The sequence below is a fragment of the Dicentrarchus labrax genome, unplaced genomic scaffold (genome assembly GCF_905237075.1).
Source record: "Dicentrarchus labrax unplaced genomic scaffold, dlabrax2021, whole genome shotgun sequence".
NCBI classification, from domain to species: domain Eukaryota; kingdom Metazoa; phylum Chordata; class Actinopteri; family Moronidae; genus Dicentrarchus; species Dicentrarchus labrax.
Genome location: NW_026136724.1, coordinates 9661585 through 9685368, shown reverse-complemented (window position 1 = coordinate 9685368; position 23784 = coordinate 9661585). Strand labels below are relative to the sequence as shown.

General features: G+C 39.2%; 2 protein-coding genes across 3 annotated transcripts; one reads left to right on the top strand and one right to left on the bottom strand.

Moving 5' to 3' along the window:
* The first annotated feature begins 3945 nt into the window (after positions 1 to 3945).
* Positions 3946 to 5380, top strand: LOC127358652 (achaete-scute homolog 4). 2 transcript variants are annotated; one of them, XM_051391907.1, is made up of 2 exons: positions 3946 to 4080; positions 4175 to 5380. In XM_051391907.1, the coding sequence occupies exon 2, from the start codon at positions 4185 to 4187 to the stop codon at positions 4653 to 4655; it is 471 nt and encodes a 156-aa protein (XP_051247867.1). In that variant the 5' UTR covers positions 3946 to 4080; positions 4175 to 4184; the 3' UTR covers positions 4656 to 5380. The 2 variants fall into 2 exon arrangements, with proteins under 2 accessions (XP_051247867.1, XP_051247868.1); XM_051391908.1 differs by having other exon boundaries at positions 3961 to 4080; positions 4179 to 5380.
* A 2133-nt stretch (positions 5381 to 7513) lies between these two features.
* On the bottom strand, positions 7514 to 13164 carry sapcd1 (suppressor APC domain containing 1). The gene is made up of 4 exons (XM_051391905.1): positions 12388 to 13164; positions 10168 to 10338; positions 9740 to 9895; positions 7514 to 9462 (listed from the first exon to the last, which is right to left on the bottom strand). Exons 1-4 carry the CDS (start codon positions 12484 to 12486, stop codon positions 9337 to 9339), a joined length of 552 nt encoding a protein of 183 aa, XP_051247865.1. The 5' UTR covers positions 12487 to 13164; the 3' UTR covers positions 7514 to 9336.
* Between the last annotated feature and the right edge of the window lie 10620 nt (positions 13165 to 23784).

Below are 23784 nucleotides of genomic sequence, written 5' to 3'. Positions count from 1 at the left end.
GCCTGCCCCTCCACTGATAGTGACTTCCACTGTGGACAGATGACAACACTGTCAGTCAGCGGCAACACACAGTTTTCATTTCACTTAAGCAAACTACAATTTGGGTCATAAAATGTGACAAAATCCTTTAAAGGTTTGGTTTGTTTTCTGGTCAGGAGACAATAAAGGAAAACCATAAATCCCTGTAACGATGCGAAGATCACCTTGAACGATCTAAAATGTAAAACAAACTTTGATCTAGTTTGTGACAGTGAGTATGTCAAACATACAGATCCAACGCACATACCCTCTGTCCCAGGACTGCGTTAATGGCCGCACTCCCTTTGCCAACTATTTCCACTTCCACCTTCTCTCTCTGCTCCTTCATGAAGAGCATGAAGGCATTTGGCGGCTTCTTCACATAAGACTGGTCGTCCTCCTGCTGCTCTTGACGCTTTCTTGTCCTAAGAGACAAAACCAGAGTAAGAGCTTGGGCCAGTCACAGAAAAGAGAAACATTTTGACCAGAACTATCCAGAGCAAACTTACTTTGAATTGTAGGCATTGAGTTGGGGAGCTGCATATAGAGGAGGAATGAAACCTCCTCCTGGAACTTCATACACCAACTGTCTATTCCTACACAGATAAAGAGCGACAGATACATACATTAGACAGAAGAAAGAATGTGTGTGGATGATACGAACAGGAGCTCAATATATGTGTTTACTGGTGTTTTTCTTAGCATTTGTGTGTGTTACTTACAGCATTCCCACAACGTGCAGGTTCTGGTTCTGGTTCCGGTTGCGGTCTTGGGGGACCGTCACCATTGGGACATTGTTATACTGGAGAAAAACACACATAGAACAGGCGATCAAACAAACTGTGTTACTGATTTACTCATTTTAAGGTGTACTGTACCCTGACATATACAGCCTAATAAATAGTTCTAAAATGTGCCATTTTTCTATTGAAGTTTTGAACTGGAACTGCAAGACAGCATTGACATCCTTCTACAGCAATGCTAATAAACCTGCTGTCTGCTGCAACCAAACAGTGAAGATGTTCAGTGTGTGTGGTTAACCAGGGTCTTACTGTGTGTGTAAGAGCAGCAGCAGGGTAACTGCTGGCTGCTGCTGTGGGGACGTCCTCTACTGGCCACTGATTGGGCAGGTACTGTGGAGAGAGAGAGAGGGAAGGTTAACTGACAGTTAATAAGTTTATCAATCAGCAGAGCCTCACTGCCGTGTTGTATAATTCATTACATTCAACACGTGAAGGGAGACCAAAGTGATTTTACATTTAAATGAGCCTTTTTTCTTGCCTTCTTTTGGCATAAAGCACCCACCATTGACACATTTCTGTATCAATATAGGTATTGCTATATAGATACCTACTCCTAATCTATACTTCATATCTTACCTGTCCCTGGTTGTAAACACCTGCCTGACTGTGCAGGGGACTTGGCTGCGGGACATCACACTGTGGCTCGTTGTACATGGTGGGAGAGGCCATGATGTGAAGATCTTTTCCGAGGGAGAGAGACACATTAGATTCTCCAAACTGAATGTCTGGCTGAGGAGGAGGTGGAGAGTTCAATTGGTTTTCAAAATCATTTGCTGCTCTCTCAGTGATTGCGACCAGCCGGGCGCACTCCAGCTCATCTATAAAGCAATCAATCTCTGCACCAACATCCATTTTTGTGACTGAGATTGTGCGCTGTCTGCTTTTAGTCTGTCTGGGGGTTGCTGGACTGCTGTCACATGCATTGATAAGAAGTTGGTTTTAAATCCTGTATAAAGTTCATTTGATAATACTTTTTCACTTTTAGTTTACTAATTTACATGTAGGATTTTCACACTGCGCTATTACTACTTCTATTATAAGGGTCAGAATATTTCTCCCATCACTGCACCAGTGGGCCACAAGTGTTACTGCATTAAAACATTTACAATGCTGAGCTTCTTAACTCAAGCTGAATGATACTGTGGTATAACAACAAGCTTTAGAGACAATATTTAGTTAAAGTTAGCTATGCGTGTTAGCTGAGAGTCAAGAATATATCCAAGTTGGCCTTAACTTTCAGGGATTTATCTGTTGCTGTCAAATATTAGGTACAAAGCTCGCTGTTTAGGTACTTACCAAACAGCTTTTGTGTTCACTGAAGGTAGAAGAAGAAGTTGACAATGAAATAATCAAGAGGTATGTATCTTTCCAAGCTTTCTTGAGTTGTATCTCTCTGAAAATGTGTTTGTGGTCTACTGGTGAGATGAACTTATTCTACTAAAAGTGACTTACATTCTAGAAAGTTCATTTAAATAGTCCATTCTCTGATTCCATTCTAAATGTATTCACTACTGCCAACACCTGACACATCCATAATAAGTTCATACAGTTAACTGGTAACCATTACGACCATTACCTTCTTGATATACCCAATGGGATACTCTTTTTTTGGCTGTACCGCAACGAAGCAGGGCCAGCTCTGTACACTCGAGTTAGCCTACATACACTTTCATTGACAAAAAAAAACACAGAATGTTTCGAATAAAATGAACCATTCAAACCACAATAAAAAAAGCAGAATATAAAACATTTCATTAACAACAACAACAACAACATTAACAAGATTTAATGGTAAACTGACTGCACCAGTTTTTAACTATACACCTGTACTACATGGTGAGATGTCAATTAACAATAAACATGCATTTTGAATAATCTGCATATATCTCTATATATTTCTACATTATAAATTAAACAAAATATTTTAAGGTTAACTCATCTATGCACAGAAGCATGTTTAACACCTGATGAACATTTTATATATAACAAAGGTATTAAACACGTTTTAAAGATGAATGAATATCCTTACTCACTTAAGGTAATTTGAAAATAACAAAAAGTCATATAATATGCTGTTTGAAGAACTGAATCAGACTTGCTCATATGTTTGGTAGCACAACCGTTTTCAGGCGATGAAGCTTTTTTCCACTACATTTCAATCTAGAGACACTAGGAGTCCATAGGCCAATGTCACACACACACATTGCCATCAAAAATAAACCTTATCCACTCAGCTCTTCTGTCCCCTGAGGCTGGGGTCTGATGTAGAGATTTTTGATGGTTATTTGACATTGTATCAATTAGTTTGGAACTGAGTAAATGTTGAGTAAAATAAGCCCCGGCCTACAGTCTCCAGGCTGGCCAGTGGAAGTTGTCAAGATGGGGGTGTTTTGACTTGCTGACTTAGGTCTTACCATCTATTAAACTATAATTATTACAACTGAACCACAATTATTTTCAAACATAATAGTTATTTCTAATAATATAGTAGGCCTATACCTCTCACCCTAAAGATAACTACTGAATAAGCATTTTTCTCCTTATTAAAAATAACACCAGCCCGACAAATGAGAATTTGGCCCCCTGTATGTTAATATTGCTTACTGTGTCTAAAAAGCAGCCAAAACCCCAAACATTCAGCTAATTGTTTGGATATTGGGTTTCCCCATAGATAAAATAAAATATATGGAGGCCCGTTGTGGAAGAAAACATGATCTACATGATGACTAGGGTGCTGTATGTTTTTTATTGCACAGGTGTAGTAGTTATATTTTAAATCTGAGTCACATCATCAAACTATTTTAATCTTAACCATGGCTTGGAACTGATCACCAGAATCGCATCACAACTTTAGGCCCGCTTTCACCGCATGCAGCTGCCCTTCTTTCGTTTGAATGAATAAATGATTCATTAGAATCAATCAAGTCAGTTATTATAAGACCTTGAAGTCTGGCTCATGGTATTGTTCATTATGAGAACTGCTTCACAGTGTCGACGGAAGGAAGAAAAAAAAAAGAGATGTAAACAAGTTTTTATCTTGATGAGAAAGTCGTGGCTGCATCTCCGCCCCGGATCACACCCACCATACCTTCAACCTCAAAACCCCAACAAACAAGTAGTCACACATACTGACAAAGTCCCGAACAAGAAGGGTCTGCTTTTTAAAGATCAGAGTCTAGATCTTTAATCACAAAGTGGCGAGATTTAGAAGGAAAGTCTTGCTCAACACACGAGATGATCGTGAGAAGACTCTAACAGGGTGAGCTGCATCGATTCTAGGTCATATATGGTGCAAATGAATTACATTTCCCTGCTGTTTAATCTAAGATCTACTTTTTTTTTTTTATTCATAGAAAGGCATTAATGGAGCACATCTCATATGTCCCTCCACTGGCTCTCCACGGCCTCTCCGTGGATAACAGTGGAGCGCACTACAAGGACGCGCTTCGACTCGGACTTCCCTTCCACCTTGACGCAGCATATCTCGACCCTGTGCACGGCCAGAGGTTACCCTACAGACGATTCTCCTATTTCAACTTCCACGGACCCCTCGGGGTGTGTGATTTCTCCTTCGAGCCCGCGTTCATCCGGAAAAGGAACGAAAGGGAGCGGCATCGTGTGCGCTGCGTAAACGAGGGTTACGCGCGGCTCAGAGAGCATCTGCCGCAGGAGCTGGAGGACAAACGGCTCAGCAAGGTGGAGACACTGCGGGCGGCTATTGACTATATCAAACACCTGCAGAGCCTGCTGGACTTAAACGTGTCCGGGATGGAGGTGTCACTTGGAGACGCGCGTAACCGTGCGCCGCTGCCGCAGAGGACAGTGCAGCAGTGATGGAGAATCCAAAACTGGCCTCAGCGACAGTGGGGGAAATGTTTACTAGCGCTCACCATCACTGTACATTTGTTTAAGTGTAAAAAGTAAAACATGCCTAATTGACACAGTGTCTGATTTTATTCAGTCTGTACATTGAGCATACACTTTATTATAGAGAGCGAGCACAAACACATAGTAAAGTTATTGGAAAAGAAAGTTTAACTTAACTTTAAAGTTAGATTATTTTGTTGCATATAATATTTTTGGATGATATATTGATTGTGTGCCTTATGGCTTTATCAACGAGGTAGCTTTTATTACTGGGTGTAACATTGAAAACACAGAATGCTTAAAAATGGAGAAAAAAATATTTAAATCAGTGAACCAAGTCATGATATATTATTAACTTCTGAGTAAGTGATACTGATATTCATGAGTAACAAAGAAGTCTTGGTCATGATGTAGATGTGAATATATCCAAAAATGAAAGAATGGTGACTACCTTGTGGGACAATTGACAAGTTGAGCCCTTCTCGATGAATTCACCACCTGGGAGATTGTTTTTTTTTGTGTGTGTATTTTATATTAAATTGTTGTGCACTTGACAACCTAATCCTAATAATTTCTAATTTAATGAACAGAATAATTTCCAAAGTTCTCAAGAATGGGATCTAACAGTAGGAAGGCTGATCAGCAGTCAGAAGTTTTTTGTATTAAAAAATTAAACAAAGCTCACCCCTTTAGCTTGTGTTCTATTTTCTTAGACCTGATACATGTATTAAATGTTTATGTGCCTTATGACACCAACTTATTTATTTTCTAATGTGCACACAAACACACACACACACACATTATGATGTTGTCCTGTAGCTGTAAATTCAGAAAACATGCTGTAATAGAGCACAAGATGATGCAACATGTTTGAACCTTTTCTCTGCATGGTTTAATTGTCACAAAGAGAGGATCAGGGGTGCAGGTAATAACATTAATTAAATCCACCTAAATGAAATGCAGCCATTTAATGAGGTTATCAATCCCAGCTGTGAATTATCAGCAGTGGTGGAATGTAACTAAGTAGCCCACAGTCACTCACGTACAGTGCTTCAGTACGTGTTGGCTATACTTAAAACCAGAAAAGTTAATTTAACAAAAAAAAAAAAAATAGCTGAAACTGATTACATCCACATTTTTAAATAAAACTAATGACATTTTGTTAGTTACAAAAACATTCTTGATTAGGTAGCTTTAGTAATTTTAAGTGAGAATGACTTAATTTTGTAATTTTTATTTGTACTGTGAAAACAAAATAAATATATATAAAGTTATTAATCTGTTTCTCTGACTTGCAAAACTACCTTAGTGGCACTTGAAATTAGTGGCTTAATCTAGAATCTTTTTAACCTAAAAATTTAAATAATAATAAATAATAATGCAAAATATAAATCCACTAAGTGTGTTGTATTATTAGGATTAATGTACCAAGCAGTGTATAAAGTATTATGAATTAGCTCCACTTTTACCACCTGCAACATTAGTGCTGCTTACACATTAATGGGTTACTGATAATAATCCAGTGATATAGCATACATTATTATAAAATAGGTTATTCTGCATTATGAGTATTTTTTCTTTTGTATTATTAGTAATATTTTTGCACTTTTGTGGTATTGTTTTAACAAGAGAGTACTTCTTCTACCACTGCACATCAACAGGGGATCAGATCTAGAGAAATATTCATGGGGTGGCAAAGGGCGGCATAGAGACTTTAATGGGAGTCAGAAATATATACTTGTTTGCTAACAATCACATTTATTAATGGAAGCTTGGAAAAGCGCCCAAATGAAGATATTTGAACTAAAATGACACTACATTATTGTGGCACATTAGTACTGCCTTAAATAGAAATATCTAAAGGTGGCATTAGAAATGAATATTTTTTCTATTTCCAAGTGTTCAGACCTTTCTCCAAATATCTCCAAACTTTTTTCTTTGAACTTCACTTACACAATCTAAAATGTGGCCATAACAGATTATTAATTTCATTTGTGTTTTTAACACAGTATTGTTCAAATGAATGTGTTAAACTTGGCAGCATCTGACACCAAACTGGGACCCCCACAAGGTACACCCCAGCATATCAAAATGTCTTCTCTGGACGCGGCTTATTCTGTCTGAAACTGATATGCTTGTCTTGTTTTAGTTATGGCCAATGGAAGTGAACATTATTACAGTAATACAGGCTGAACTGGTCCCTAAAGCTCAGAAACAACACGTCAAACGAACAGATCAAGTGTCCAGTCTAAAGAAAGTCTCTCTCTTTGTTTTCAGGTACCTGAGTGCTTTTCAAAGACCACCTACTCACTGTCCTATCTCAGGGTTCTCAGGAAGTGTACCCTATTTGTGTGTTTATACTTCCCACCTCCGCTACCACCGCCTGCACGGAAACACCTCACAAATTTCTGATACTCAGTAATACCACAAACGGGAGAAAAAAAAAGAAAACATGATATTGTATACAAGTAAATGGTTTTGGAGAGACCAGCAGAGTGCAGCTCAAGTGAACCATGCTGGTATGGAGGAATAGCACTGACAGCCACAAAGGCATGACACACCCATAACAAAAGGTGTGTGCGGTGTGTGAATTAGACCCAATAATTAGCCAAGTGCTGGTACCCTGGGCTTGATGGTTCAGTGGCACTCTGAAGATAGAGAACATGAAGCTACTTAAAGGAAAGCCTCTGCCAACGATGGATGTTTTCTTTCCTGATGCACACAGGCTGATTCTAATCTGATCCCAGCACAGATTCCTGGCAGGCATTGCTCTACTTTACTGGAGGAGTTGTTGCGGATGCATGAATGAGATTTAATACAGAAGATTTTGTACAGAAGATTTAATACAGGAGATTTAATACACAAGAAACGTTTATAACTTTATCAGGATCATTTCAGTTTATTTCTGGAATAAGGTCACATGTGGTAATCTTTATTCATTTTGTGCCACAAAAATCTGCACAAAACCTTGTTTTCTTAAACAAACAGACAAAACAGAATGCCCTTGTACTGCATCCTGTCTTCTATCAAACCTATTTACCTTCTCTCGTGATGACTGCAAGCTTCAAACACAGGGCCACCATAGGCCTTGGACTAAACAGATGCTTGTAGACAATAACCTTATGGGGATGAGCATAGCAAACAAGATTATGGATACAAAGCATTAAAATGAAAACAAGAGGAAGGGAAAAAGAAGAATAATCAGGTAAAGTGGAGTTGAGGTTGGTTTTAAACTAAATATGTGACTATTACATATTCAGTCCTTTGGATTGGGAAAGAAAAATACATTAATATGATAAGAGAGCATCTGTTGGGGCGTGGGAAAACAGATATCTTCTATGTGCAAGGGATTGGAGTTCTATATTAAGCCTGCTAATGTTGTCCTCTGTCTGAAAGGCTACAGAGTCGTGCATGCAGGAGAGAGAATTCCTGCAACCACGCACAATGACTCAGCTAGATAAAGTTTATCAGTTGAAGTTAGATCAGCGCGGGACCACCGAGAGAGGTTGCTGCAACGTGTCGAGACAGAGAGCCCACATTCAGGGACGGAAACGGAACAACTGCGAGTAACAGGACACACGATGACGCAGGAAACTACTGGTGCACTTCAGCTGAAGTTGAAGTCTCTTTGCTGCTGAAATCTAATTTACATTTACATATACATTTGGAATTCGAATTATAAGTATAAAAATAAATATGTAAATTCTGGAACTCAGTATTGCCAGTAGATGCTATACAATACCAATATAACCTGTAGCATGTTGATTTAAGTGTTGTTCAGTGCTGTTTACTTTGAATTTGTGGGCAAATTATACGAAACACCAAATAAGGGCTCTACCACACTATAACATTGGCAACAAAAATGTACTTGAAGTATCAAAAGTACAAGTACTCTACAGAATGGTCCCCATTAGTGTTATATATGAACTGGAAACTGGCATTTGTTATACAACACAAGGTTGTATAATGAATACATTTCCTTGATTCCCTTAATATATTGTATTATTGGATCATTATTGTTGATGCATCAACATGTGAGCAACACTTTAATGTTCTGCTTGATTTAATATAGAGATATAATCAGATTTTATAAACTTTAATTTGAAAGAAAATAATTATAAAGTAGCATACTCAAGACAAGTACACCTCAAAATTGTCCTTCAGTAAATGTACTCCACCATGCATATTGTGTTATATTGTAGGATGTTACTGTTATTTTGTCCACCCCTGCACCTCTTTCACACAGTCAACAGTAAAGCTGACAACATAATAGGAATGAATCATATAAAAGTCCTGTCATTTTCTTAATCGGTTTTGCTGTTGGTGTCATAATCATAACAACATTAGGATTCATTGTCTTAGTGAAAAGCTAATATTAACAGTTAATGTTGCTAATGAGAAGTTATTTCACAGTGCATGATAACAGCTGGGCTTGGTTATAATATAGCCAGTGACTGACTCATTAATACAGCAACGTAACATGTCAGTCAGGTTATGCAATGCTTCAGCAAAACTTGTTTTTCTGTTGAACACACAGGAGCAAATTATGCATCGTTTACTGTAATTTATTAATTTAAATACATATTTACAAGTGGTTAAAAGTTTGCAACTGTGTCACATGCAATGAAGTGTAAGTTTGCAGTGCAGCTCATGTGTCTGCCTGTAGGTGTGTGTGTTTGTGCAATCTATGGGCCTGCAGTTCATCAAGCTGTTTGAGGAGAGCTCCTTTTTCCAGCTCTAACATGGAGATCCGCTCATTCTTATGACTCACCTCCTGTCAAAGGGAAAAAACAAAAGAAAATTACCATGGCCATATCATACAGACATAAAGAGACTAATCGAGGCAAGAACAAAGGAAAATTTAAACAAACGCATCCTCAGTTTGAAAAGATCTGTTAAAGGAGAAAAACACTAATTCCAATAAAAGTATGTCAAAAGAAAAGATATGAAATAAACTTTTTTTTAAAATGTGTTTGTAGCATTTTTAAGTTGAATATGTAAACTGAAAAAAAAAAAAACAATTTACACACAACTATTTTCTGTCCTCTTACATGAGTCAGTACTGTGTTGTGCCACCGGAGTTCGCTGTCTGCCACTGCTTCTGGCAGAGAACGGTTGCTACTGCTGGTGACGTTGGGCTCGCTCATCACAGAGCCCAGAGAGCCGTTCACCCGCTGGATCCGAGACCTGAGGAGGCAAGACCGAGCCTGTAGAGATACAGACAGGGAATAGTCTTTTATCCTGCGCGGGCCATGAGCACATGACCTGTTAAATCTTCCACATTTAGGCTTTTTAACAGCTCTGTATTTCTCTACCTGTCTCACCTACATCCCTTTGAGTTATACAATTACTTGGAAAAGGAGCTCAGATGTGGGTGTATGGATGTATAAATGGCACACCTAGCTAGAAAACGAGTTTGCGTTCAATGCATCCTACATTGAGTCATGGTCAGTAAAGTCAACAGGGCCCTGCCTTGTACCTCTGCTGCACCTTCCTGGCTGCAGCTGACCCCGCTTTTGGCCTCGATGTTGTCCTGCCTGGCTCTGTTCTCCTCCAGCCGCTGGAGGTACCAGAGACGAGTCTTCTCCAGGATCTCCAGACCAGAGCACAGAGCGTCCTTCTCCTTCTCTAGATCCTTCAGGCGCTTAATCTGAGATGGGAGGAACAACAGCTCGTTCAGGTTCACATACAGGACTAAAATGTTGAATTTAAAGTTGTGTCTTACAGCCTAAACTGACATTCTCCTCCATGGACATCATCTCAGAACAAGTTTGTGACAGGATAGTGGCAGAGGGGTTTCGATTTTTCATTTCCAGTCACATTTTAACTGTCTATGTTTGTATGTGTGTGTGATACCATGGGGCTGACCACCAAACACCCGGTCTGCAGCCTGATGTAAAGCAGCCTGATCGGCACAGCGCTGTCTGTTGTCTTCCAGAGGCCCCAAGGCTTTGTTTATACGAGCAGAGCCAATCTACAGAGCAGCAGGAGGCCTTTAGTTCTATTGTCTACACTCAGTTGGATTACATGCACTTTAAATGGACTGAAACAGAGCTAACAGTGCTACAACAACCGGGGAATCATAATATATGGTGGCAGTGATCCACCTTTGGTATCATGAGGTCAGGACATCAGTCACTCTGTAATTTTTAGGGCAATTAACAATGAAATGGATCAGCAGGACATTAGAAGCTTGTGACACTATTGTATCACTAATGTGTGTAATTAATTCGTTTTAGCTGCGTTTGATCAATCAAGTTTTCAAAACGTGCAAAAAACTTTTTTATCTAATGTGTCTTGCATAACGTTACAGAAAGAATTTCTTTTTGGTCAGTAACTGTTTGACAACTCCTTTTATAATCATCGATTTACAGTAAGTGGGAAACTGGTTATATTGAGCCTTTAACAGGAAGCTGTGAGGGTCAGACTTGACATGTGGGAATGTGTCACTGGGATGACTGGAGCCTCCAAAACAACACTCAGACACAGAGCTAAGATGGAAAAACTGACTGAAAGCACAGGGGCTCTACAAGCATTTTGGTTAAATGTCCAGTATGAAAAGCAAACTCCTGTTGCATTAATAATAACAATTCAGTTGCCTCAAAAAATACACATGCTGTAATTTGGCCAATCAAGATCAGTCTAGTCATCAGGAAATGAGAATTTGGGGGTTTACACATTTTGTTTTCACACGTTTTAAAGGCTGATTACAGTCATTTTAGACCCAATATATTTAAATTTGATTACTTTAAGGGTAATAAAATGAAATAAATGAGGAATACATAATTTTATTATAATAATCTTATTCCTGGCAGTGTGGAGAAGGCTTTGAAACAGACTTTAGACCTTCATTTTGGGAGATAAAAGTGACAGAAAATGTCATTTAACACTGTAACTAGATCAATAAAATATCAAAACTCTGAATAATTAATCAATATATGAGACTGTCTTTCTTCTTTTTTTTTGGTGTCTGGTAAATTTGTTTGTGGGGAGTGGTGCATTGCAGAGACTTGGAACAATTATCTCAGTATTTTCACAATCCAACTACAAATATGCATTGCTGTCGTCATAGAGCTTTCACGCCCCTTCTGTAATAGAAGAAGTAATAAAATATCTTATCTATGGCGTGCTTTAAGTAAGTTTTATATGTTAGATAGGGGTTTGTATGTCTTATCTGTTATATATGTGTGAAAAATGAGCCTAAACCTGGTTTTCTTTTCAGTTTATGTGTTAAGTTTGTATCACTTCAAATTGATTGACTTTATCTTCTTCTACAAAGTGAGTCAAAACAGACATTTAAATCATTAATTCCACACATTTATGTAAATGTACCTTGGCCAAATGTGCCAAAGTGGTGACACCTAACACAGACCTGAGAAGCAGTAAATGCTTAACTTTGAGTAATAAGTCACATTTTGGAAGTGACAGCTTAATCTTTGAACAGAAAATGTATGTTTAGCTTTGAAACTTACATAACACAACAGGGCTGTATCGTACACTACGTATACTGAACTGGCAAAAAAAACACGTGCGATAAGAATCACTTACTCAGGAGAAACACACTTACATTCACACACAACAAAGACATAGGGAGATATAACTGATTAGGATCAAAACCCACTCTCTACAACCCCTACTCACACACACACACACACACACACACACACACACACACACACACACCGCCCCCCTTCCTCACCCATAGGTAGAAGCGAAGAGCGTCCAGGCTGTAGAGGCTGGTCCTGAGGGGGATGATGACCACGGTGTAGGAGCCAGAGCAGGAGGGACGACAGGCCATGGAGAGGAGATCAGTCACTGACAGCTACTACTGCTCCATACAGCTGGCTGGACAACAAACAACAAACCACAGCTCCCCTACGGCTGATAATACTACAGAGAGAATGAGAGAGAGAATGAGTGTGTGTGTGTGTGTGTGTGTGTGTGTGTGTGACAGTGAGAGAGAAAGAGAAGGCAGGAGTGGGGAGAAAAAAAAGCAGCACAGATACACAGGCACAGGCAGCATGGTGCCCCCGGGGCGAGGTAATGAAAAATTCCACATGTCACTGCCATGACTGGTTAATCGACATACAATGACACAGAAAGAGAGAGAGAGATGGGGTGGAAAGAGGGTGAAACTGGCAGTACGGCGTCAAATAAAAGAGAAAAGACAACAGTGAAAGGCGTATGGCAGGAAATATGAAAGTGGAGCTGTGGATGGGAGATTTGAGAAGAGGATACAGGTGTGATCAACACTGTGGGACAAAAACCTTGTTCCTCCTCAGCTTTATCAGAAGGATAGGAGGGAAACAGCTTCAGTTTCACAAGCTCCAAAACTGTTTCTCTCCTCGAAATGTTGGCAGAACTTCCCAGAAATCATGTCATCCTGCAACTGAAGTGGAAACATGACATTCCTCCGTTGCAGAATAAAAAGAGAGTGCATGTGATTATTTGCTCCTTTTGGCTCAGGTGAGTGTCCTGTCTCAACATGTTCCCAGGAATGTGACATAACCTGGGGATGATATGTGCATGCACAGAGGTGTGGACATTATAGCAACTGAGTAGAGCTGTCAAGACAAACAAACAGAGCAGTCAAGTACAGTTTTGCTTTTGAGAGCAGCATTCATGGATTTAACTGCATTGACATTAACGTTGTTACTATCAGCGCTCAGCTGTTCAGCTGGTCAGTGCCAGCACAGAAAATCAGTGGCACATGTTTGCTTTATTACTGCTGCCCTCGGGGCCAAACTTGCTGTGAGACCCACTGTATGGATCCACAGCAACACAGCTGGAAGGGTTTTTAATGTGTTAAGATTTATGATGGGAGGAATATGAAGATTCAGCCCAAAAATGTTTTCATCTTTTTTTTTTTTTTAATTGGCAGCTTCTTTGGTTAGTTAATGATGGAGAATATGATCGCAGTTACACAGTGGTACATTAGTGGAAGAAGTACTGACGTCCTTTACTTAAATACAGTACAACAGTGTAAAAATACAATTCAAAAACCTACTTCAGAATATAGAACATGCATGTAATAAGGAATTAAACATCTTCATAATCCAGAAAGAGTAGTAGCACAGTACAGTGGTTCCCAACCTAGGGGTGGGGCCCCTCCAGAGGGTCCCAAGATAAATCTTAAGGGACGTGAGATGATTTATGAGGAATCTGCTATGCACATTTTTAGTCATTTTTGAACTTCTCTAATCTTTACTTTTTTAGAAAGCAACAAGGTTGGAAACAAAAGTCTCATAAACGGAAAAAGACGTAATGATGATGAAATAAAATGACAGTAAAAGAAACAAGAAACTGCATTCATTATTTCAAGATTAAATGAATCTTGCACATGGATAGACATACAAATGCTTAACATAACATAATAATAATAATAATAATAATAATAATAATAATAATAATAAACTGTCTGCTTTTACTAATCCTCCTAATATGTCTTATCACTTATTTTAATAGCTATATACAATTAGAAAACAAATGGATACTATAGTGTCATTATGTTATTTATGACATCTTTTTTTCTTCTGTCTTTCTTACATGCCCCCCCCCCATACCTCAATTGTCTTAATCCTTAAACTAAGTTAGATAGTAGAGACACATAAACCACAAGTCTATAAATGTATCTTTTTGTAATTCTAAAAAAGTAATTCTTTCCATTTCATATTTTTTTACGTTGTATATCCCATTCTTACTTAGTACCTCCAGATGGAGCCATTTCCTAGTCAAGGTTGGGTCTGCAGTTGTTGTGAGATTATCTGTCAACTAACCTTAACACATATCTAAAGGAATGGTGGATTTAAATTTGATCACCCAGCATTTGTGGATTTCTTGACAATAAAAGTTTGGTGCATTCCCAAAAATAAAGTCTATGTTCTCTCTGCTTTATTTAGATTTATTTATTTATTTATTTATTTTCTTTATCCAGAGAGTATTTCTGTCTACCACTATCTACCATCACAGGCTGCTTTGAGTTAAATTAAGCTGGTGCTGCACTGTTGAGAGGGAGGCTATACATTCAGTACATATTGTTATAGTACATGTTTTGAATATTTAGAGGTTGAGTCTGTCTCCTGACAAAAGACATCTTATATAACCTTGTTGTTTTACGGTTTCAACATGGGGCCCTCCTGTCAGGTCCCACCCACTGAATTATCACACTGCTGTTCAGTAAAACCCAAGAAACACTACAGGATTTTCTTTCTTTCTAGTATTTTATATGAAACTTTTTAATAATTTTTTTACATGGAATCGTGTGATTTCTGGGAGCAGCACTTTAAAGCTGCAGTCAAGATTGATCACAAGCAGAGGGCGCTACAAGTGCACATCACTTGCTGAGCTGTGAATCATATTCAGAGCTGACATTTTGTGACTCTTCCTGACGTCCTCATTAAAGCAAGAAGCGGTTGCTTTAGTGAAACACCAGATGGCGCCGCACAATGAAGCTACAGAGCACTGAGACTTCCTCAAAAGTGTGTCAACTACTTCCAATCTATCTGCACCCTACACCGTGATGTGCTTTTGTTATGTTTGCTTGCAAAAGGAAAGAGAAGCTCCAAAAATATTTCTGTTAACTTGTTTATTTGACCCGGACTCACTTCTACAGCCTGCAATTAATGCACAAATAATACAAACCTCTCAAGCTCAATCACAAAAGCTGACCTGATTTAGATCCTTGAGAAATTACTTTTACATAACACATCGATAGCTTTGGTATTAAAAGGCTGTATTTCTGTAGTAATTTCCTGTCAGGTCACGAGCTGAGGCCAATCAGCCCTGAGGCCTCAGCAGTTGGATCAAAACATGGGATTAAGCTGCTACAGAGGCATGACTCTCTGTGCTCCCACATCTCTGAGATGGAGCATGCAGGGAACCCATGACCCCCCTGTTACATCATGAGACACATGGTTCTGAAGCCTAAAGGCTATAGATGAGCTCATGTCATCAGGAACACTAACAAATGATGTTTTCTACCATGAGTCCTTATTTTTAGCTCATTGTAGAGACCTTGATGAGTTTCCACTGTGGGCCCCCCGAGGGGGAAGGATCATACTGTCACACAAATGGTGTAAATATATTACGCTACATTTCACACATTTTTTTTCACATTGTTGGGTTGTCATGGTGTACTCTCAAGTTGTAAATACACACCAGTGTAGACACAGACATACACACACACAGATACACACTCCAGTAACCCACTTTCCTGCTATACTGACTCCTTTTAGTCACTACTACTACTTTGCGGCTGAGAGTGGGCCCCTGGTCGCTTCCTGTGTCACTCCCTCGTATACACACACACATTCACACACACATATTTGCTCTCCTGCTGCCACTGCTACTTTCATACATAGTAACACCACGTAGAATGAGAATGCTCATACATGGTCGCATATACCTCAACGTAAGTAAGGAGTGAAGCTCTACATTCATGTGCTGAGAAACTGACCTGAAGAGGTTCAGCCAGACAGAACTGAGACATTATTCAGGGCCATAGAAGCCGGGCACTTCCCTTCGCCTCTCCCGCCCACACCAGCACTGGCCACTGCAGGCTCACTGTTCCAGATCATAACTCCAAGGAATCTAATCTAGATATGTAACCCCCACCCATTTACACTTCAATCAGGAATGAAAGAACTGCATCTCTCCCTGGCCTCATTACAGACTGACACTCAACTATTTGTCCTGACAACCAAATCTGAGCAGTTATTGCACAAATAAGATCAGATTGGAGGAAGATTGCATTGGAGGAATTTGTGCCAAAGGTATTATGTTTTTGAAGCTACACAAAGCAAGATTTTGATCCAAAATACAGGTGATGAAATCTCAAACTGAGAAGTGACAAAATACTGAACAGAGACCTTTTAGATTAGAGGCAGAAAATAACCAGTATGGTCATTTTTCTGATCTTTCACAAATCTTTATTCAATGAAGAACTGAAACAAGCTGGTACAGATTAGATGATACTGTCATGTGACATTAAAGCAGTACTCCAACAATTTACTATTGCACTTTCATAAAGTTGGGGGACCCCCAAAGAGACAGATTAAAGTAAAGTAAAAAGTAAAAATCAAAGCAGCAGAAGCTGTGATATTCTGACTTTTAGTCCCTTGTACGGGTCAAGCTCCAAAAAAGCCTAAAAAGAATCCTACATTTCCCAAAATTGAAAACAATAGTGTCTTTCATTTTAAGTGGCCTGTCACCTGAATACCCACACCTCCACTTTGTAATGCAGGCTTTCTGTTAATGATTTTAAGCCAAATATGAGACAACCCTGATGACATCATCATGACATCAGCAGGGTCATTTTATTTATTTAGCCACACAATACATTTTACAGACTGTTTAGTACTCTCTGTGGAAAGTAAGCGGAACGTTATATGTAAAAAGAAAGTCCATCTGAGATAGGAGCAAGTGAAGAGAGCTGAACTCCCAAGTGTTCACTGGAAACTCAGTCATCCCTGTGGTATCCTTCACATCACATACTGGCCAGGCTGGAAAACACCAATGTGCTAAGTGCACATGACTTCATACTTTCCAGTTTACTGCTCAGTGAGAGCCACCAGTATGCAATGTCCAGTTGCAGTATTTCAGCATACAGAAGAAGAAGAAGAAGAAGAAGAAGAAGAAGAAGAAACATAAAGACCTATATTTAATAATTTCCCTCCACTCCCTTTTCTATCATTCTCTCCACTGACAGTTTCATGCAGTCAGACAAAACACACTGCTGCATACCTTGGAAATTGTACCTCTGTCCAGCTGGCCCTGTTACCATTGATACCATGGGCCCCCAACACAAGGTCTCCAAATATGAACTCTCCCCAAAACATGGACGCCTCCCTGTTCCTCCTCTCCTGTTCCCCCTCCTCACCCTTTATCCCTCTTTTACAACGGAGGAATCGTACTAAGTTTTTTGTTGAGGTTCACTGTTACTGTTACTAGTAAGTAATGGGTCCAATGAGTAATGGAGTAGTTTTACAGTGTGGTATTGGCACTTTTAATTAGCAAGAAATTGATTTTGGCGCCCCCCGTGGAAAAACTAGTGTTTACACTGCCTTGTTTCATTGATTTCAAGGGGAATAAGACCAAATCCAAACCAGGAACAGACATTAAGAAGAACTGCATAGAAATAGCCAATATTCTCACATCCTTGCTTGTTTGTGTAGGGCATGAAGAGGCATCCGTATTAAACTGAGACTGTTTCATAAAAACTAAAAACTTAAAAACTTTTTGGTAGTAAATTCAAATAATATTTGTAATTGGGATTACATTATCAGATGACAAAAAATAAGTATTTGCAATCAGCCCACACTGAATTAGGTTATAGTTACATTGTCAAGGATTACTTGATTCAATCTTTGATTACATCTTTATAATATATAGCAATATACGGTGCCAAATTTTCAGTGTTTAATTTTGAAGGAAGTATTCTAATTTGATGTGTTTTTTGTAATATAATGGATTATGGTACTAATTAGAAAAATTGCCATGTAATGTGTATTCATTCAAAGTAATCTGACTCAGGCCTGGGTTGGTACTTTTACTTAAGTAAAGAAAGAGGAAAGTATGTCTTCCAACACAGTTCTTTTAATGTAAATTTGACAAAAGATGTATGATTGTGTTTCCATGATCACTACACTTTTAATGATGCGTTCCAAGCTTAATTCAATTAGTTTTGGATAGGTGAACGTAGACAGTGTAATCTTTCCATTTTAAATTAGATCATAAAACCAGCAAACTCTGGACTAAAGAGGTTTCTACACACAAATGTCAAACAGATAAGGCTGGCTGTTAAGTCATGTGTGCAAATCTTCTATCTGACAGTCACAGGTGTTGAACAGATTGCAGGAAATATATGATTTTCCTTGTAAAAAATCAGTTTAACCATAAATAACCAATTTCTACTCAACATTCTCACAATTTCAGACAGCAAAAATGAGATTATTTGTTGCAGACCAGGTAACGCTATCACACACACACTTCTTTCTCTTTTCAGCACAGTCATTTGCTGGCTCGCTCACTCCCTCATTCATTTATCCTCTCATCCAGCCAGTCACGCACACACAAACTCACAAATATATTCCGTGCCCTCTCCTTCTCTTTCTCTCGCAAACACGCACATATTGTCACGCTCATGCACAGCCCAATACTACAAGGCCAGGTCCAGATGCAAACCAGATGTTCCCCCAGATGTAGATAAGGGTGAAAAACACATCAGCTGAAGCACACAACCTTTTCACCTCAGCTGCATGGAGCAGAAACAGATGCGGCCCACAACCCTCCTGGAGTTATGAATGGCAGATACAGTATATTTTTCAGAGAGTTCATATTCTTAGTATCATTCGTGTGGTTTCTTACATTATGTTCCATTGAAAATAAGTAAATATAATATATGGGGAGGTTTTAATTTTAAAACAGCATTTTATTCATTTTGAGGAAACAAACTGGTCAAAATAAACATTTTTGCTTGATATTTCTTTGACTTGCTGGGAGTTTCTCTCTGGTTTTGACATTGAACTAGTCTCAAAGTCATCAAAACAAGTCCCTCTCAGACACATATGTAGAGAGGAAAACAAAGGATCGCTTTACACCCGCCTTGCTCCGCCCTTCAAACCCTCCCCTCCTCCCCACGCCCACAAACACGCTCTACAAAAACAATATTTCAAAGAGCACAATGTTATCACCTAAAGGCACAGGCTGCTCTTAAAAGAACAATGAGTGCTTCAGATTTACAGATATATGCACACGGGTGACATTTGAAGACTCAAATGCCACCACTGCTCAAAGAAAATAAATCTGAGACCCCAATCTGTGTGTTACACCGGCAACCCCCCAGGCCTGCCCCTGAGGACCCCCCCCCAAAACAAACACAGTGAGTCAGGGTCTCCTTGGGCACATTTCATCTTAAACCCGTTCACCCTGACATACAAGCTTCCCTGGTGAACCCCTGACAATATCCAGCTGCCAGCAAGCTTCCTTGCTCTCCCTGAACCCCAATTTCTGCAGACCCTAAGCGGGAAAACACACACACACACACACACACACACACACTCCCTCTGACACACACACACTCACACACACACACACACACACACACACAAAATCAGAGCATGGCTCACTCTGCCTCCTTCCCCCACAACCCACCTGTGGCCTCTACAGCTGGGCGAATACTCCCATGGAAACTCCTCCCACTTATGTTGTACTTGTACTGTGTGAATACACTATTCTTCTGTTTATTGTTTAATGGTCGCCCACCGCCCCTCACAAAGTACACAGTCCCAAATTTATATTTACACCCCACAGATCAGCTGCGTTCGGAGAAAAACAGAAAAAGTAGCATTGTGTGACTCAACCGAGATAATAATACTCGGTTTTCAGTGTTTGTATCCCAGTAAGGATTTGGTGATTTACAGGTCAAATGATCACTGCTGTTTAAATAGCATTACAGTGTCTATATTTCAGTGTGTAGTTAGGTACTTTAGCAGGGCTTTGAGCTAAATGCTAACATCAGCATGCTATGTTGTGCTGATATTTGGCAAGTATAATATTAACAATGTTTACCATCTTGGTTGTGTGTGTTTGCATGCAATAATTGGCTAATTTGAACTAAACACAGCTGAGGCTGTTGGGAATAGTTTGCCACCAATTACCAATGTCCTTATGAGTCATCCTCTGGGCACCATGAATGTCTGTACAAAATGTTATGAAATATTTCAGCTTGCACCAAAATGGTGGACCATCTGAGTACCATATGTTGAACCACAATGCTAGCATGGCTAAAAATGTCTGCTTTTCAACCAAATGAATCCCAGTTTTAAAGGATATCTGCAAGCTTAACGGCCTACAGTTATTCTTTATTACTGTCGTGCACAGCTTGCTTTGGGTCAGATCTCTATCGACTGTATGAATGTTTACACATATGCATGTATGGATGAGCTGCTTGGAGGTGATAAGTCATTATAGTTTCCAGTATGGTAACATAACTCCATTTGCACCAGTAAGTAAATTTGGTTTGCAGTAAAAGACAAGGCATTCCTTATGACTAAATATTTGACAAACAACTCAGACATTACATAACGATGAAAGTGCTCCAGGCTATAAAATCAGAACTTACAAAGCAAGAAATACCAACAACATTAAGGGAAACTTGCAGTGTGTAGAGGTAAATGAGTGAATGTGAGGCCATTCATGTCTTAAATCATCATTTAACAGACAGCTCTCTGAATGATGCACACACAGTTTACTTCTTTCTCTTTCACTCGCTTTAATTTTGTTGTAATTCTCCGCCATTTCCCACCCCATGTTTCTACATCTTATTTGTTGTGGTACGTCAGTAAATTACGATTGACGTAAACAATCTACTGTCTGTGGTGAGACTCTTTATTTACTTCCTCAGCTGAAGGGCAGAAGGATGTGGAAACCCCCAGACTGCACCTGCAAACCAACAACTTCCTCTGCTCTGTTTTCTGCCGTGTTCTCTCCATCGCAGACTTCCTGCTGAAATGAGACAGCCACACAGTATGCATACACGGTACAACCTCTTGGCGTTTCGCTGAAGAGTTTAAAGGTTCTGGTGTAGCCAATGACCCTCTGACCTCCAGCTTTCTGAAACCTCTGTCTCATCCGAATAGAAACCACACAGCAATTTCATAAACAGTTTGTAGCTGTTGTATTGTGCCATCACATTGAGTAAAGCAATATTTCACCCATAGTACAACTTGTTCTATACGTTTGTCTCTTTATTAATAGCCCAAAAGAGTTGTTTGTAAGACTAACACTTCGAAGTAAATAATAAAACCAGAGCTGTTCCTCATATTTAAGCTTTGTTTGTGTGTGAATAATACAAATGCGATATAAAGTGTTAATTAGTGAGCCTTAAAGGTGCTGGAGAGAGTCAGGCTAGCTGTTTACACCTGATTCCGGTCTTTATGCTAAGCTAAGCTAACTGGCTGCTGGCTCCAGCTTCATATTTGGCGTACAGACATGAGAGTGGTATTAATCCTCTGTAACTCTTTGCAAGAGAGAGTTATTTTCCACTATTATTTTAATAAGACAACCTGGTAAAGTTGACAAAATGAGTTAATAAATCAGTTATTAACGTGATGACTTAATATTGTTTACATCTACCTTTAGTTAGTCTTTAGTTCATTTTCTGTGCTGTGGCGGCCTTTTATGAATTGAATTCCTCATAAGCTTTCTCACAGGAATACATGATGGTAATTAATTATACACATTATTATAAATTGGCTGATTTTCTGAGCTTCAGTAAGGCTTTGTCAAGTTTGTAATAGTCTCTCATTTATCTGATAAATGTCCTCCAAACACCATCACATTACAGATCATTTCCAGATGATTAAGACTCAAACTTCATACATTTGTAAAACACTGCCTGCAGTTGTAGGATGTAGGTATGGTGAGCTTCCTAATGGCTTCTCTGTTCTGTCCTTTGTGTGTTTTACGCTCCGGTGAATCAGTAACATTTGAATGAAAAGAGGTGAATTGATTTTTGTTTTCCTAGCACAAGACCCACCGTGACATTCCCCAGCACATCGTCTTCTGACCCGAGTCACATTGTACTGTGTGACTGTTGTTTTACAAGCATGCTAATGCATTCTAAGGGCACTGACCGTGGTGGGAAGACAATGGGCTTAATGACTGCATAGCCAACTGTAACATACAGTACAAGATTAGGGAGGGGAGGGGGGAGGCACACCAAAACACACACAGCACTGTAGACAACAAGAAGAGGATTAGGAATTTATTGTTGAACAATAAGCTGACAGTAAATACAGGTCAGAGGGCTGACAAAACAGTGAGGGATCATGCTGCTGAGGCCTCATTGTCTGCTGGTGAACCCTCAAATATGACAGTGTATAAAGCTTACTTGACATACAGATTAGTGGGGCATTAGGGAACTGGGACACAATCCTAATTGACTATTATGTATCACGATGGGAGAGACCTAAAATAACTCAGCATGTAAAACAAACAATAAGAGCTTGTGCTAAAAGTACAATGTCAGTGGAGGAGCAGGTCCTCCAGCAGCTATCGTCACTATTTTAACTTAGGGACTGTGCAGAAATTATTAGGAGGGCCAGAAAAGGAAGAGGTTATGTTGTAGTTTATCAAAAAATAAATAAAAATAAATCCTTGTGTGTGCAACATGGGCCATAAATGTGCGTTTTGCCATATGCAATCATTTACCAGTATCCAGGCTTTATTTTCAACTTCACAATTACATAAACTATATAGCTAGTAAAATGTTAATATCAGTTTAGAGAAATGTAGATGTGGATAGAACAGATTGAACATTATCTCTTGAAAGAGTGCATCATATTGTCACTACTGTCAGTGTCACTTTTCGGTTAAAAAAATTATTCTTTTGTTTCTTGTTTTTGCTAATTCCATCCCTAACATGTGATTTGGTGCTACATGAAAATTATTATTTCATTAACCAGACTGCCTTCCCAAAATGATCGACAACACTTTCAGCAAGTGCCCTAAAGGTGGGGAGGAGGTTGATGGATGGTTCAACAAACCACCGGACTTAAACATGAGAGGCCACTGCTCATTTCCTGTTTCCAGCCTATGGTCAACATGATCGTCCCCTGACTGTAACCAAGTGTTTATTATTGTCACCATGATGACAAAACTCCCCTAACCTTAGCAAAGAAGTCATTTTAATCCAAACCGCGATGTTTCCCTTAACCTAACCAAGTCATTTTTGTGCCTAACCTAAACCATAGAGTTGTCAAGTTATGAGTGATTTTCCAACAGTGGTCTGTAACAGTTTTGGAAGGCACAGAAAAAATCCCTTGTCCTGCCGGTAGGGGCCTTAGATCAGCTCTGTGTGTTGTTCTGGACAGCATGAAGACATATTTTATCATTTAATTGGGAGGACTTGTTGATATATTGATAATAAAAAGTTAAATATAAGGTTCAAACCCCTCCCCACTCCAATCCTTTTCATATTATTATTATTATAATTCAGAAACTAAGTAAATTAAGTCTACGGTTAAGATTTATGGATTTATGGGAAAATACACTTGGGATTCATTCGGGGGAAACTGTTTTGTTTGCTTTCCAAGCC